We start from the raw sequence: 15,620 nt of genomic DNA, 5'->3' as shown, positions 1-15,620 counted from the left end.
CGTGCCACATATTTATTGCACAATCACCATGGCCAAAAACATTTCATGATGACTATACTATTGCGAAATCATTAGAAAATTTGAACAAACAAGAAAAACAATAACGTTATCCATCAGATTGATTTTAAATATTGTGTGTTTTGTCTCTTTTGTGGCAAATGAATTACGCTCAAAATGGTGCATGGAGGTAAAGAGAGAGTTTATAACATAACTGTACTGTGTTGTTCCTAAGTTAGAGGGCAAACCAGATAGCTAGTAGTGCTTTAGATGCAGCTTTTTAGAGCTTCTGTGTTGTTCTACCAGGTACTTAAAGGTGACCATCCGATTGGTAGCATTTATGGGAATCCTTGAATTCTTGGAGCTTCGTCTACGCTGCACACAAATGATCGGGATTAGTCTCTGCATCCTACGTACTGGTTTTAATCATTTCATCACTGATCCAACTTTAGTGCGATACTAAATCACTGTGGTAGCACTTTAAAGCAAAGTGTCTCCTAAAAATAGCACATGACCCAAGGTGTGCACTTCACTATTTTCGTTTAATTGTTTGCTGCCTACCTATCCTTATGTGGGGGCACGAGTCGCAGGCTTTTGAGTCAACATTTGACTGCCTGCTAAAACACTGACGCAAATTGAAGTGTGCCTGGCTCAGTTTACAAACCATCATGCCCTGACAAACACCTGTCCTTGTTCCTCTACTTGCCTAAATAAAACCGGACTAACCTTTGGCTTTGTCCTTACCTCCGAGGTGGTCCTGTAATGTGTTATCAGTGTTTCATTGTAGAAAAACAGTAATGTATACAGAAGATAGAGTCAAGTGGACAGAGGATGTGCACTGAATATGTGCTACTTCTGGCTTTTTGTAATGCAGTGGTGAATCACTAACAAAGCACAATATTATTTGTAATTTTTAAGATGTGTGGCTGGTAGAAGCGCAGATAAAAGGATATTATCAACCTCAGCGACACTATTAGATGCCTATAGATGGACATCTTCAGATACTCCATCTCGCGCTTGGGCTGTGCTGTTTGTTCTATAAATACAGTGACAGAACAAGTAACAGTGACACTCAATGTTGATTTCTTCCTTCTGTTTGACTCCTTAACAACTTGATCCAAACTTTAACAAGCTGGCTCTGGTCAAATGTGAGTGCGTGACACTGACCCAACATGTCTTCAGTCACCTCCCACTAAATGCTCCCACTCACTTCCACTAACAGGTGTCGCAGAAACCTTGTGAGATCCCATAAGAGCCCATAAGTGAAGTTTTATTACCCCCTTTCCTGTTCGAATATTGTGGTGATGCTATGTGCAACAGTAAATGTCACCGACGGTGGAAGCAACAGACAGGACTCTATTTTAGTTAGCCGTCAGATTTAGCACAGACACTATAAATTTGATTGATTTTTCTTCAACGTCTTTCAGAAAGTCGATGGTGCCTTCCTCACACACACACACTTTTCTTCAGTTTTGAGGTACGTTTCAAGGAGCTGTCTGGCTTCAGCTAGGTACAGATTTTTGATAATTACAAATATTTGCTATGCTGGTTATGTTGATGCTTATCTCTGTGAATGTTTCTTAAAGGAACTACTAACAGTTTCCACTACCATCTCTACTACTTCAGTAGTGTCTTGTCCTTTCTGCGATGTTTACTGTGATAATGTTATCGTTTTAGATTAACAACAAGTTGAACATTGCCATTTTACATTCCTGTGGATTATCTGGTCATTCACCTTTTCTGTCACCTATGCTGAAACTCTCATCAGTTATTTTAACACATCTACCACCTCAACTCTTCGAGACTTTCCATATGCCATAAACCAAGTGCTTGTAAAGTGATTCTGCTTAGAGTATTTTAAAGGACTGATCATGTGTGGCACATTTAATTTAGTTTGAATTTATAATAACATTTTATTATATTTGATGATTTTAGTTAAATTCCACATTAATGTAAAGAAGAAATAAAAGTTTATCTATATTATTCTTTGATTACATGTAACTTACAACGTATAATCAAGATCAAGTAAGAAGAACTAACTAAACTCCTAAATTACACCAAGGAGACATTTAGTCCAGCGGGTAATAAATAACTTTGCACGCAGAGCGTTTATGGGCCGGTGACTGTTTGGAGTGGGTACAATGATCAGACAGACGATCAGTCTTGAGGACGCAGCTCAGTGACCCAGGTGTTAAGCAGAGAATTTGCTTTATTTTTGTGCATGATGATTCACATTTCCCAGGATCACACTTTCTTTTATTTTTCCAATTCTAGCGTAGGAGTTCACAACAAAAATGGGTGACGCGTAAGTATTATCACTTTTGGTTTAAGTTAATGTGTTCAATAACAAACTACCTTTAAAGCAAAACTCTGTGTTAATACTCATAAAAATGTTCATCTGTATTTTCTCCCTCCTGTTAATTTCACAACAGACCTGTGAGTATCTATTATACTGCATGTTTAATAACTTATTTCTTCAGTCTTTAATTTATTGATGTATTAAGGCCATAAAAATCACGCATGTAAATGTGATTTGCTACACATCATATGGTTTAAATGGAGGATACTAAATGCTTTTTTTTTTTAAATCTGTGAATTGTAGAAAAAATCAAAGATCTCCTCCTCTCGAAGGCTGGGGTTGAAAGTAAGTTTTTAGGTTTTTTTTTAAATCCATACGTTTTACAATAATATTTGTTTAAACCAGATGAAAAATTAATTTCAATTTCAGGATCCTTATCATGTAACATGGTCAAAGATTATGGTATTTATACAGACTTAACTACCTTAATTGGTCTGGAGAGTCCTAATAAAATGAGAAAAAAATGCCCCTTTGATCCACTTCCTTTTTTCCTCCTCAGATTAGACTGTTGACAGTTGCTGCTCAGATGCTGCAGGAAGAGACAGAGCAGAAGATGAGGGACAGAGAAGCTGCTCTGTCAGAGAGAGTTCCTCCTCTAAACCTGTCTGGTCTGTCCTTGCAAGAGCTGCAGGTGTTTTATCTCATTAGAATATGTGCGAGATCCTTTATTCTCAGCAATCACAACTCTTCTGTTTAAATATTTCTGTTGCAATATCCTTACACCACCAGAGGGTGTCTTTTTGCCTTTTCTTCCAGGACCTATGCAAAGACCTGCACCACAAGATTGATGTTGTAGATGAGGAGCGATACGATATTGGTCTCAAAGTGTCCAAAAACGACGGCGAGGTGAGCTGCTCATTAATAAATAGTAAGAAAAAGATGCACCTGGATTTTTTTTTTGTTTTTAAGTTACTGCATCCAATGTCTTTACTATAGACACAAGGTCATAACAAAATGAAAACAAAAAAATGACTAAACACTGCTCCCAAGTGGCAGAACTGTGACAACAACACAACAAGACGTAAAGTAAAACCACCATCCATGAAGCTTGCTGTTCTTCTTTGGCCTATTATGCAAAGTCCAGTTTAATATATCACAAAAAATAAATCTAATATTCACTCTCTTTCAGTTTGGTCTCCATTGCTGCCTCTACTTCCTTATGAGGAATATATTTGACTCTTTAGCTGATAAATTCTCCACTTTTCAAAACAGTTGCTTGCTACAGCCAAAAAGAATGATTTGAAAGCGGCGAGACTAAACCAAAATAACAATAATTTTAATAATAATAATTTTAGCGGAGCTCTGAGGGTTGCTGCAGATTCAGGTGATAATTCTCTGTTGTTTCATAATTATGAGCGACCCCTCTTACAGTATTACACTGTTGATATTGTCATTTAATATGTTGCTATTGTAAAATATCAGTTCTATCTGTTCTGTGACTTTGTGCCTCCAAACATTTTGTAACTCAGCACGGTTCATTGTTGTCTTCTATGACATCAATAGAAATCTGTGAGCAAACTGGAAATTAGAAATTTGGCTGCGAGCATGCAGACTGCTCTATTGTAATACATGGCATTTATACATGAAAGGTCACATTATTCAAGAGGCTTGAACCAAGATGCAAAACGGCAGTAAATTATGGACTGCTAATTAGCTTGGAGCAAAACAATTATTACACTGATTTAATGAGACAAAAATCCTAGACAGTGACATTTATATTCTCCATTAGACCAATAATAAATCAGGCCAAGATGGCAATTTATCAAAAATGTGCTGCTACACAATCATGAGGTTCACTGTCAATAAAGCAGATAACTAATGTAACCACTACTTAATCTACAAAAGTAGCAATCAAAATAGTATTCTCTGTATATTTTATTTATTAATAAGTAATCGCTAAAATATGCATATGTTTTGGGTCAACCTGAAAGAGCTGGGAATTGTAAAATGTATGAATAGTGTAGGGCTGCAAGGTGACGCAGTTGGTAGCACTGTTGTCTTGTCCTCTGCCTTCACCCTGAGTCAGCTGGGATAGGCTCCAGCCCCCCGCGACCCTAGTGAGGATTAAGCGGTGTATAGATAATGGATGGATGGATGAATAGTGTAGTAAACGAAACTAAAAAAAAAAACTAAAATCAAAGTTAAGATTAGCAAAAGTTTTATCAAAAAAGATCAAAGTTCACTTCCAAATAGCTTCCAGAGCCTTTAACCACATTTTTAACTATCTCAGCAATAATTTAACGAACATATCTTGAGTTAAGGTTGGTCAAGAGTGAACTTTATATTTATATTAAAGTGGACAAGTGAACTAGTGAAAGAGGAAGGTCAAAAACCTGGAAGCTTCTTATCTAAATGTCTTTATATTATTAAATACGTATCAGGCTAAATTACTGGTACACTACGACTTCACATACAGAGGCAGAACAGCCAGCACTAATCCTCTCTATCACATGATCCCCCGGCCAGATTGAAAACATGAATCTGAAGATCATTGAGATTCAGAGTAAGTTCAAGAAGCCAACCCTGAAGAGAGTGAAGATCTCTGCTGAGGCCATGCTGAGCGTTCTGCTGGGCGCCAAACACAAGGAGTCCATCGACTTCAAGGCTAACCTCAAAACAGTGAAGAAGGAGGAAGAGAAGGTAAACCTGGCTTTTGACTTATGGTTTTGGTAAATCTCCAGATGATGGTTACTTTTGATCTTTTTTTGTTTTCAACTTGGCTTTGACATGTCCTCATCTCTCTAACAGAAAGAGGAAGTGACTGACTGGCGTAAAAACGTGGAGGCCATGTCTGGTATGGAGGGCAGGAAGAAGCTGTTTGATGCCTCTGGCAACTAAACAATCTTCTTTCAGAGAAGAGAGTTTCTCCGTTTAACTAATTCTACCCATTAATTATTTCCTTATCTATATTTTATTGATTTATGAATCGCAAGCAGTACAGACACCTTTAAAACTAGGATAGTCAAGGAAAAGCACCAGCTGACCATTTTTAAAGAGGCTGGATGCTTCAGGTGGTTTTAAACGTACACATGTGATAGGAAAAAATTTAGTACGTATTAAATATGTTCTTTACTGAACTGTATGATGAGAAAACACTGACTTTAATACATTTGAGTGTTTTAGCAACATTCTTTTTTGCCATTAACTGCAGTGTATTAGAAGCATGTGTTTGTTTGCAGCAGTTCTCCTCTGCAGCCTTGTGATGGCAGCATCATTCTTTCAAATCATCACAACGTACTGAGGGTACAGTACGCTGACAGAGGAGAAATATTGTTTGTTCATCATAAATTAACAAGTGCTATTGTGTCATCTGTTGTGATTAAGTGCCATTTTAAATGCCATTTGCCAGACATTCAAAATGTATTGGCTATTAAAGCTATTTCTAAACATGAAACTGTACAATTGTTGTCTTTGTTAAAGTCATTACAGAGGGAGTGTGTTTGCTTCATATTTGGTTTATGGACTTTACAACAATCCTCTCTCATTAAAAAGACAGCAGTTCTGCCATTCTCTTTCTCCATGATGTAATATAATAATCACTTTGGACTGTATGTGGGATCAACTTTAATGTAGCACATATAAATATGGATTTAAGCTCCTTCATACTTCACCCTCTCCTCCTTAACAAGGAGACGGAGGCACTAAGACAGCATCACAGCTAGACAGCCCAAGACAGAACTTCACACCTCATACATGTGGAATATGAGAGACGCTCTGCAAGAATGGTGAGGACAGAGAGTCTATTTTAGTGAGCCACTCACATGAGCGCAGGAATCTATATATCTGCGCTCTTTCATCCCTTCTCGCCTCAGAAAAAGACGTCTGTGAGTATTTGTCACTTATTGTATAAGGTAAGGATTTTATTTTGAAATAAAGCATGAGGAAATGCAAGAACAAATTTAGAATGTGTATTACAATATTATTGATAGGAATTGTGTTGCCACATTCATTAGTATGTTTTAAAGACCAAGGTTGTACTTCTCCTCTAAAACAGCATTTACGTTAATGATAGTTTTCATTTCTAAAACTTTTACTGTATAAAGAATATCACATTTTTTGATAGTACCTTTTTTTGTAAGTCAAGTAGGAGAGTTTTTCAGGTTTAAGACCTGCTGGCTTCCTTTGATCTCAAACAGGCGTCCAAGTTGATGTTATAAATAACAACAGAGTGTGTATTTGATTTACGTGTTTTATTTTTACAAATCCAGTTGCCTTCTGTCTAGATGTACATTTTATTGATTGATAACTTGTCAGGTAATTCTAACTATTTTTGACTTTGTTTTAGAGGATTTTTTAGTCACCGGTTTGACCTTTAGACAATGTCATACACTGTTTGTGTCCCCTGCTATGTTTCTACAATCAACAGTACAGTATAAGAAGTTTCTAAATTACAACAGTGAATGTGATCAGAGTGGTGTGTATTCTAAAATGCAAACTGTCTTCTTTCCTTTTTGGATTTATAGATTTAACAAGCGGGGACACAAAACTGCAACCATGTCTGAAGGGTAAGTACCCTTTAAGTTTCATTGCACCATAATTCACATTTACTCTGTGAAATTCCAACATAGTAAGAAATGTACCTTTTCTCTATCTTCTCGCATTATGCACACCTCCTTCCTGATTGTATAGGACCCCGGTGAGTTGGTTTGATTTTTTAATTTTGAAGTTAGGATTTATGGGACTAACAGCTAGGACTTTAGAACATTATTCCTAAAAATCCTGACTATTTATGTTATTGACTGATATTAAACTTAAAAATAACACATATTCTACAATGACATACAAATTTACAAGACAGATCTGGTTTAACAGCTTGAACGGGTATGAGAATGAACCATGATAATATGGGCAACACTGACAAAATATTTGCCACTGAGTTATGTGAATTTGAACCCGAACGCTTTGCTGTGTTTACACTACACTGCATCTGTCCAAAAACTTAACACTACATTAAAGCATAAAGAATTTTACTAACACAAAAAACTGCTGCATACTCCAGAAATCTGAACAAAACGTGCACTGTCTTCTTTTCCAGAAACCAAAGCCAAAAATCTCGGCATCTCGCAGACTGTTCTTGAAGGTATTTTATGTGCAACTGTGTGTTAGTCTTGGATAGCAATGCTGCAAAAAACCTTGCTGCTGTAAAGCGTACATTGTCTGGTTGACTGAGGGATAATTCTGTATGTGTACCAGACCAAACTGCTAAAGAAGGCCATGACTCTGCTGGAGAGTGAGAAGCAAGTCAGAAAAGATGAACGAGAGAGGATCCTTGGTGAGAGAGTTCCAGCCCTTCAAGTATCTGGCCTGTCTATGCAGGACCTACAGGTACATTTATTACTGAATCCTGTTCATCCACAAAAAGCGGTTGTTGGTTGTGGCTCTAAAGAAAGTCTCCATAAAATCTCAGAGCTGTCAAAACGGCAGAGCAGTTTGTTTTAGAATATTTACTGGCTCTGAGGTATGTGTAACTGAGAATTCTGATGACACCTCAAGGTGAATATGATTTAGCTTGTGGTGCTAAAAACACAAAAAAATTAAATTTTTACATTTCAGCAACAATGTCTCTTGCCAAAAACAATGTCTCAGTTTCCACTGATCTCTTTGTCAACAGTCTTCATAGAGACCATTAGAATATACTTCCAATGAAAAGTATTCACAGCAAAATCCTTAATTCGTCTGTGAAAAAATCTGCAACACGTTACATGTAATTGTAGAAATTATGATATTACCTTACAAACAAATCACTGCACATACACATGTTGTACTGTCTCTGCATTGTACTTTACTATGTGGATGTTTCTGTAAAATTATCCTGATCAGTTACATTTAAACAAACTTCAACAATTGGTACTTTAATGAGTCTGATACACTCAAGGTTTCTGTCCCCAGAATCTTTGCAAAGAACTACACCAGAAAATTGATGTGGTTGATGAGGAGCGGTATGACATTGCATCTAAAGTGTCAAAAAATGACATGGAGGTAAGTTGTAACTTTCAAAGTTCTGTGCTTTTTCACATTAAATTAAGTGTCTTAATGCCAAATTTATGGGACGCATATGCACCCAACCTTCACTGGAAGTTTAAAATTTTGAGGCTTTAAGGATTTGTTTATCATTTGTGTTGGGAAAAAGATTCAGGACCTGTCTCAGAAGATCTATGAGCTGAAGGGTAAGATGAAGAGACCAAACCTGAAGAGGGTGCGGGTGTCGGCTGATGCCATGCTGGGAGCTCTGCTGGGCGCTAAGGTCAAAGAGTCAGTGGACTTCAAGGCCAACTTGAAGACGGTGAAGAAAGAGGAGGAGAAGGTAAGGGCAGCAGATGTTAACTTGAGTTTACATACTGTGTGGTGTTGCTTCAACTTAATTCAGTTTAATTCATGCCAGGTACAAACAAGTTTATGCACCACTAATGGTACAGCAAATGAAATAGATTTCCGACAGGTTCATTAAAATAGGTTCCGCTTCTTCCTAAAATTACACCCTCATGTGAAACTTGAAGTGATGCTACGAAGGATAAAAGAGTGTGTGTGAGCAACTAATATTTATTGGAGCAATTTCATCCCTATGCCTGCTTGATATTACCAAGCATGCATCCACATCTTCCCCAGGACAAAATTAGCTCAAGCACTTCAGAGTGAACTAATTCAATTTTGGGCTGCAAGGTGGGGCGGTGGTTCGCATCGTTGCCTCGCAGCAAGAAGGTCGCTGGTTTGCATCCCGGTGAGGACACCCGGGATCTTTCTGCATGGAGTTTGCATGTTCTCCCTGTGCAGCGTGAGTTCTCTCCGGCTTCTCCAGCTTCCTCCTACAAGGTCCAAAACCATGTTGAGGTTAATTGGTGATTCTAAATTGTCTGCAAGTGTGAATGTGAGTGTGCTTGGTTGTCTGTCTCTAAGTGTAGCCCTGCGATAGACTGGCGACCTGTCCAGGGTGTCCCCTGCCTTCACCCTAAGTCAGCTGGAATAGGCTCCAGCCCCCCGCGACCCTAGTGAGGATTAAGCGATGTATAGATAATGAATGGATGGATGGACTAATTAATTTTTTTTCATACTATCACCCCACAGAAAGAGGAAGTGACCGACTGGCGTAAGAACGTGGAGTCCATGTCTGGTATGGAAGGCAGGAAGAAGCTGTTCGATGCTGGGCAGTAGATTTGAAGTGAAGATCTCTGTGAAGATGCTGCTTCAAAACAAGTGGAACCAGTGAACTGTATAATGACAGTGAAAACAAAGATCAGTAAAAGTGCAGGTTCTGGCTCAGTTCATGTTTTAAGCGTTTGTTTGACTGGTCATAATGAACAAAGTGTCTACAGGATAATTCTATGAATACATATTATATTTGCATAATGTATGCAATGAAAATATATGTATTTAATATAATAGTGCACTATGCTGCTTTTGGAGTTTTTAGCATCTTATAATATGCATGAGTAATTCAGCACCACTATCAGTTACCCATGCCATCTCAATATCATTGTCTTACTTTGTGACCTTTTTCATATACAAGAATCATCAACACTCACAGGAAATGCAGATGGGCAAATGACAATGGATCTTTCTTTGTCTCATTGTTGTTTTGCCTATATTGCCTTAAAAGCTTAAGCTCCTTTGTTATACTGGAGCGATAAAGTGAATAAATACACATTCCAGGGGCAGCTAATGTTGGGGTCAACTGTTCATGGAGACACATCAAGGTGAGCATCCTTGAAAATTAATGTGGTATTAAACTTAAGACATTATGATCAAAGCAGTGTTATGGTTTGCATTTCAAATAATAAAATGTATTTGACATTGTTCAGAATGCTGTTACTCTCCTTACAGCACTGTTCGAGTGCTTATATAAATCACATTTTTGTCTGATAGTGTTCATGAACTGGAGTTTGCTATACACTTTTACTTCAGGTGTATTACGCCAAATGCTGTAAATCATATATAAGCGTCTTACCTCAAAGGTTCTTTTCAAAGTATAACAAGACTCATATGTAAACTGTGTAGCATGGCCTTTATCAACCAAGAGGAGACCTGAAGTGAACACTGATTGTTTATCCTATGTACGTTACTGCAACAATCTAAAAGACATAAACAATACCTGGTTTTATCCAATAATCATTTCTTAATAGGTTTTCCAGAAAATGCATTACAGTGTAATGTGATATAGGCTACGTATGTGGAGGCCAATGTAGAGTAAATACAATAAAGTGGTGATTAAATGGGTGTAGGCTTATCTGTGAAATCTAATGCAATCCAATACAACTTAGAACATTTTACACTTTTAGTTTTATTGATTACAAAAATGTGATGAACCTACTATATTTTTTTTATGTTGTTTGTCTTATTTCTTTATATTATGTCCGCCCCATGAACATACATTCGGGGCGGGTGAAATCCTCACCATTGAACTAAAACTAATTCTAAAGAAGCTTCACATAGCAGAGCTGTTGTGTTGGACGCATTCAGTTTCACAGGTGTTGGTTTGGTTTAGAGATGAACTCATTAGCCATTTGAGGTTAAAAGCTGTTTTTCACAAGGTAAATCATAATATTTCGTGGTTAAGATGTATATTTGGCAGGATAGGTTAAATCTTGATGGTGTATATGGTAATAAGCCAATGTGTCCTTTTTAGACTAAAATGATTCAGCAGTAATTTTGACAGAAGCAGCTTTAATCATGCAGTGGAGCAGCCCCCTAATTAACTAAACTGTACCCTGCCAACATTTAAAACATGTTAACTTTTACGTTAACTTTACGTTCCATAGTAATGAAGTGATCAACCCTTCAGGTGGTTAGGCGATACTTTCAAATCCTTATGAAACTTCAACTTTGGCCTTATTTTGTCATATTTGCATTTTCTCCACATACCAGTTTCATATCAGGCCGATGTACATAAGCGGTGTCTTCTCCCTGGTTGTAAACACAGTTATCTAATACTGCTGTGGTTCTATTTCAAACCCTATAAATCCTCTCTAAACTATAAATTAAAAAGCCCAAACTACAAACCATGGACACAGCTAGCTAGCAGACTGCAGCTCTCCATCAATTCCATGTCCGGGGCTACGCCTCCTCCACCGTGAACGCGCCTGGCCGTTACTGCTGCTCCTAATATGGGCATAACAGACGCCTAAGTACCGCCTACAAGTGATATAATGCATCGGGATTGGACGATTGAAATGTCAATCATGAACATTCAGGGGAACGTGCCTGTGCGTGCCTTGCACAGTACTTGTCAACATTAGCGAGTGCCCCAGCTACATTTAGCCGGATTTAAAACCCACACAGGGTAAGACAACAATTTCACAATAACCTGGTCGTTTTGGGATGTTACCACATGCCTGTGTTTCTGTTTTCTATCTTTATTTCGGTCCGAGCGGCCGCAGTACACGCAGCATTAACAGTCATTTCTTGACCCATCCTCTCAGGTTAGCTAAACAGCTTTCTAGTAACATCTAATAAAATCAGCGCATATACAGTTAGCTATCTATATCTGTTGTGTTTAGTCTAGCCAATGAATGAGGATGAGGAATCAGTGTAACTGCTGTAGCTAACCGCCTCCAGCCGGTTAGGTTTTTTAAGACAACCTCTAACCTTTTGCTGGCACTGCCTCCAACAAGCCCCTGCTCCTGAACACAGATCACAGACCTCTGACTTAGTGAGGCTATACACTGTAAGCTGACGATTAGTAGGAATTTGTTTAATGTTATGTCATATTTTCATTCATTAACTACATAATTTTATTTGAATTTCTGTTGAATGTGTCTAGATTTCTGCTGCTAGTGTTTCGGATGTCCAAGTACAAACTCTTTCTGCTGAGGCATGGAGAAGGGGCCTGGAACAAGGAGAACCGTTTCTGCAGCTGGGTCGACCAGAAGCTGAGCGAGGATGGGGTGAAGGAAGCCCAGGACTGTGGCAGGCTTCTGAAGGAGCAGGGCTACAAGTTTGACTTGGTGTTCACCTCCATACTCAGCCGCTCTATCCAGACAGCATGGTTGGTGCTGGAGGCTATGGGCCAGGAGTGGGTCCCTGTTGTGAAGTCCTGGAGGCTTAATGAACGCCACTACGGTTCCCTGATTGGACTCAACCGGGCGGAAATGGCTGTACAACATGGAGACGAAAAGGTGAAATTGTGGAGAAGGAGCTACGACATCACTCCACCCCCTATCGATGAATCCCACCCTTACTTCCTGGAGATCTACAATGACCGCAGATACACCACTTGTGATGTGTCAAAGGAGAACCTTCCCCGAGCTGAGAGTCTGAAGGAGGTGTTGGACAGGCTGCTGCCATACTGGGACAGCACTGTGGTGCCAGAGATAAGGAATGGGAGGACTGTGCTCATTTCTGCTCATGGAAACAGCTGCAGGGCCCTGCTGAAACACCTGGAAGGTATGCCATTGAACTGACCTGAGCGATTGTAAACAGTGCTCTCTGAGCTTTTGTCTTTGCGCAGTGAATGCATTCATTTGACATCAGCAGCTGCTCCTGAACTTTACAGGCTTCTGTACATCACAGTCATTGAATTAGGAAGGACATATTTCAGTTCCACAAATGGAAGGCTGAACTTGTGTAAAAAGGCCAGTGAGTTTATGTTACATTCGGCTGTGGCCATGAAATCCATGCTGACCTTTTAACACACTCACGAGCTTGAGGGCTCCATGTGCCACAACCCACTAAGTAGCTTAACACATATTCACTGTTAATGTACATAATAATATGTAGAACATGATATATAGGCTGCCATGACACTGTTTTGATTTTATTGCCATTGCATTGCACTAAGGCAAAATGAAAGAATGCAAACTGTCATTGGCCCTGTTTGTGGATTGACTGTATTGTATAATTTTAATACTACACCCTCTTTCAACAGGTATATCAGATGAGGATATTGTCAGTGTGACATTACCTACAGGGATACCCGTGCTGCTTGAGCTCGATGAAAACCTCAGGCCTGTGAAACCTCGACAGCTGCTGGGAGACCAGGCCAAGATTCAGGCAGCTATTAAAAAGGTGGAGGACCAGGGAAAAGCCAAACCATCAACTTGAATGCACCAAAATGGCTGTAAGATTTAATTTACAGTGATGAGCCACAACATTTAAACCACTGATGGGTGAAGTGAATAACACTGATCATCTTGTTACATTTCAATGGTTTGCTGGGAAATCTTGGATGCTGGCATACGTGTGTGTTACATTGTTCCAGATCAAGCAAACTCCCCCATTGCAATGGCACTCCCAGAATGCCCCCTTAGCAAGAAAGTGTGCCCCGCCACACCCCAAAAACTGCTCAGGAACAGCTCGAGGAACACAACAAAGTACCTAAGGCACTGACCAGTCTTTTAAAGTCCCCAGATCCTTATCCAATGGACCCATGGTATGTGCCACAACAAGCCAGATCCATAGAGCCCACAACTCACAGTACCCAACACGTCTGCTTCCAACATCCCGGTGCCAGAAACCACAGGACACCCCTGCATTCTTATGTCCATGCTGCGATGGGTCAGAGCTGTTTTAGCAGCTACACAAAATTAGGCAAGTGGTTTTAATGTTGCGGCTGATCAGTGTCGCTCTGTTCCTGTTGCCTGTGTGCACTTTTTGTTAGATATGGTGAAACCCCTCAACAGACTTGAATCACTCACAGTATAACATTAGGCAATAACAACAACAGATTGTCAGTGAGATTTAAGGGATAGGTGTATGTCTTATTGTCAAGTTGCTGTACGTGCAATAGTGGGTCTCACCTGTATGCAGGATGCGTTTGTTGCCAGACAGGTCCTCCTGGGGCAGCAAAAAGTCCTGAGCTGTACTGTAAATGTTTCTGCACTGTGCTGAATTGTGTTTTGTGTAAACACTGAGAAAGCTGTTGGTCTGTATGTAATTTTTAAGGTAACTGCACCTACTTCTGCCTGTATGGTGACTCTAAATTGCTTATTTATTTATTTACACACTGACTCTGCTTTGTAGATATAAAGTCACAGTGAAGCTACAAAGCTTTTAGTATGCCATATCCCTCTTTTCTGAGAGATGTTTTTCTGTTACATTGTTCAGCTTTAGGAATATTCCCTTGGATGTGCCTTCAGTATTCAGCTGTCTTCTGAAAGCTTCTCATAAGTAGAGTATGAATCAAGTCTTTTATTTAGGAATAACAACACTCCTGTAACAAGTCTTACCTCATAAACATTGATGACCAGGCTGTTGATTCCAAGAATTGGGTAATTGTGAGCTGTAAATATGCAAAGCCACTGAAATCCCATGCATATGAGTTACTCATACTTCTAAATGGCCTGCTCAGTAAGAAAGACAGCTGAGTCTGTTTTTCTGTGTGGTTTATACAGTACATTAACTCTGACACAGAATAAGTTGAGTTGAAAACACTGTGGCTTGCAACCATGGATATATTGGTATGATAACTGGTTTATGCTTTGCACATTTTGAAGGGGATTTTGCGAGATTTTTTTTTTTTTTAATGAATTCCCTTGTTAATTAAATGCAACAACTGTGAATGGTAAATACCATTATTTGATATGAATTGAACTATTTAAGTGGACTAATACAAGGACAAGTTTGGTTTTTATTTTTAGTTCCTAAATATTATAATAAATGCACCATTAATGTCAGTAACGTGGGTGAAAATGTTACAAATTGTCCTGCTTGTCACCCTTTGTTTTTACTGTTTGTGGTACAGGCTTTTTTGTTGTATGCCGTACTGTGTATCTCGTACGTGCATGTGAAATACTGTTCATTGTTTGTGTCTCCTGTTTTCTCAGTTTGTTGTTGTGTTGCTCCATCACTGTTATTTTGTACACTGGTTTGTTAGGTCAACAGGGAAAGGGACAGGTTAAGAACATTTGTATCTACTAAAGGGTAAAAAAAAAAACAACAACAAAAAACAGCACTGACAAATTTGTTATTTCACATAAGATTGCTTAATTTCTGTACTGCTGTTCTCACCTTTTCATTTGAGAGTATGCATGACGAAATAAAAGGGAATTCAAATTTTCCTGAGAGATTAATAGTCATATGTGTGTCTTGTGCTTCATTTTAAACTTTGTTTTAAGTCATCATCCATCATTTTACAACACCAAGGCGTCTCACATGTCATGATGATATACAGTCGGTAAATTTTGTGATGGAGCAATGGAAACAAATCAGGAAACAAACAATAATACTCGTTTGGGAAGTACAGACATTCCTGCAATTTGGATTCTGGTCGCCTTGAGCCCACTGGAAACAATAAACAACTGAGTCTGTTTGGTTACCACAGATAGATCCAGAG

At 38.8% G+C, this 15,620-nt stretch overlaps 3 protein-coding genes across 5 annotated transcripts; all 3 read left to right on the top strand.

Annotated features, from left to right (window-relative positions):
* The first annotated feature begins 1,256 nt into the window (after positions 1-1,256).
* LOC103366864 (troponin I, slow skeletal muscle-like) lies at positions 1,257-5,750 on the top strand. Of its 2 annotated transcripts, none has more exons than XM_008294716.1 (8): positions 1,257-1,507; positions 2,272-2,302; positions 2,430-2,433; positions 2,600-2,641; positions 2,856-2,987; positions 3,113-3,202; positions 4,823-4,996; positions 5,105-5,750. In XM_008294716.1, the coding sequence occupies exons 2-8, from the start codon at positions 2,292-2,294 to the stop codon at positions 5,192-5,194; spliced, it is 543 nt and encodes a 180-aa protein (XP_008292938.1). In that variant the 5' UTR covers positions 1,257-1,507; positions 2,272-2,291; the 3' UTR covers positions 5,195-5,750. The 2 variants fall into 2 exon arrangements, with proteins under 2 accessions (XP_008292938.1, XP_008292937.1); XM_008294715.1 differs by having other exon boundaries at positions 1,258-1,474.
* A 352-nt stretch (positions 5,751-6,102) lies between these two features.
* LOC103366863 (troponin I, slow skeletal muscle-like) lies at positions 6,103-9,748 on the top strand. The gene is made up of 8 exons (XM_008294714.1): positions 6,103-6,207; positions 6,820-6,861; positions 6,986-6,992; positions 7,392-7,436; positions 7,550-7,681; positions 8,246-8,335; positions 8,487-8,660; positions 9,419-9,748. The coding sequence occupies exons 2-8, from the start codon at positions 6,851-6,853 to the stop codon at positions 9,503-9,505; spliced, it is 546 nt and encodes a 181-aa protein (XP_008292936.1). The 5' UTR covers positions 6,103-6,207; positions 6,820-6,850; the 3' UTR covers positions 9,506-9,748.
* Positions 9,749-11,543: 1,795 nt separating this feature from the next.
* On the top strand, positions 11,544-15,363 carry bpgm (2,3-bisphosphoglycerate mutase). Of its 2 annotated transcripts, none has more exons than XM_008294712.1 (3): positions 11,544-11,630; positions 12,111-12,733; positions 13,215-15,363. In XM_008294712.1, exons 2-3 carry the CDS (start codon positions 12,133-12,135, stop codon positions 13,388-13,390), a joined length of 777 nt encoding a protein of 258 aa, XP_008292934.1. In that variant the 5' UTR covers positions 11,544-11,630; positions 12,111-12,132; the 3' UTR covers positions 13,391-15,363. The 2 variants fall into 2 exon arrangements, with proteins under 2 accessions (XP_008292934.1, XP_008292935.1); XM_008294713.1 differs by lacking the exon at positions 11,544-11,630 and adding an exon at positions 11,996-12,014.
* The last annotated feature ends 257 nt before the right edge of the window (positions 15,364-15,620 follow it).

This window comes from Stegastes partitus, unplaced genomic scaffold (genome assembly GCF_000690725.1).
Source record: "Stegastes partitus isolate 25-593 unplaced genomic scaffold, Stegastes_partitus-1.0.2 Scaffold988, whole genome shotgun sequence".
NCBI lineage: Eukaryota > Metazoa > Chordata > Actinopteri > Pomacentridae > Stegastes > Stegastes partitus.
Note: the sequence above shows the minus strand (reverse complement) of the source record. Positions and strands in the feature narration are given on the sequence as shown.

Coding starts and splice junctions, on each gene's coding strand:
- LOC103366864 (XM_008294716.1), top strand. Junction 2,642..2,855: donor CTCGAAGGCTGGGGTTGAAA/GTAAGTTTTTAG, acceptor TTTCCTCCTCAG/ATTAGACTGTTGACAGTTGC. Junction 3,203..4,822: donor TGTCCAAAAACGACGGCGAG/GTGAGCTGCTCA, acceptor TCCCCCGGCCAG/ATTGAAAACATGAATCTGAA.
- LOC103366863 (XM_008294714.1), top strand. Junction 7,682..8,245: donor TGTCTATGCAGGACCTACAG/GTACATTTATTA, acceptor TTCTGTCCCCAG/AATCTTTGCAAAGAACTACA. Junction 8,661..9,418: donor TGAAGAAAGAGGAGGAGAAG/GTAAGGGCAGCA, acceptor ATCACCCCACAG/AAAGAGGAAGTGACCGACTG.
- bpgm (XM_008294712.1), top strand. CDS start 12,133: ATGTCCAAGTACAAACTCTTTCTGCTGAGGCATGGAGAAGGGGCCTGG. Junction 12,734..13,214: donor CCTGCTGAAACACCTGGAAG/GTATGCCATTGA, acceptor CTCTTTCAACAG/GTATATCAGATGAGGATATT.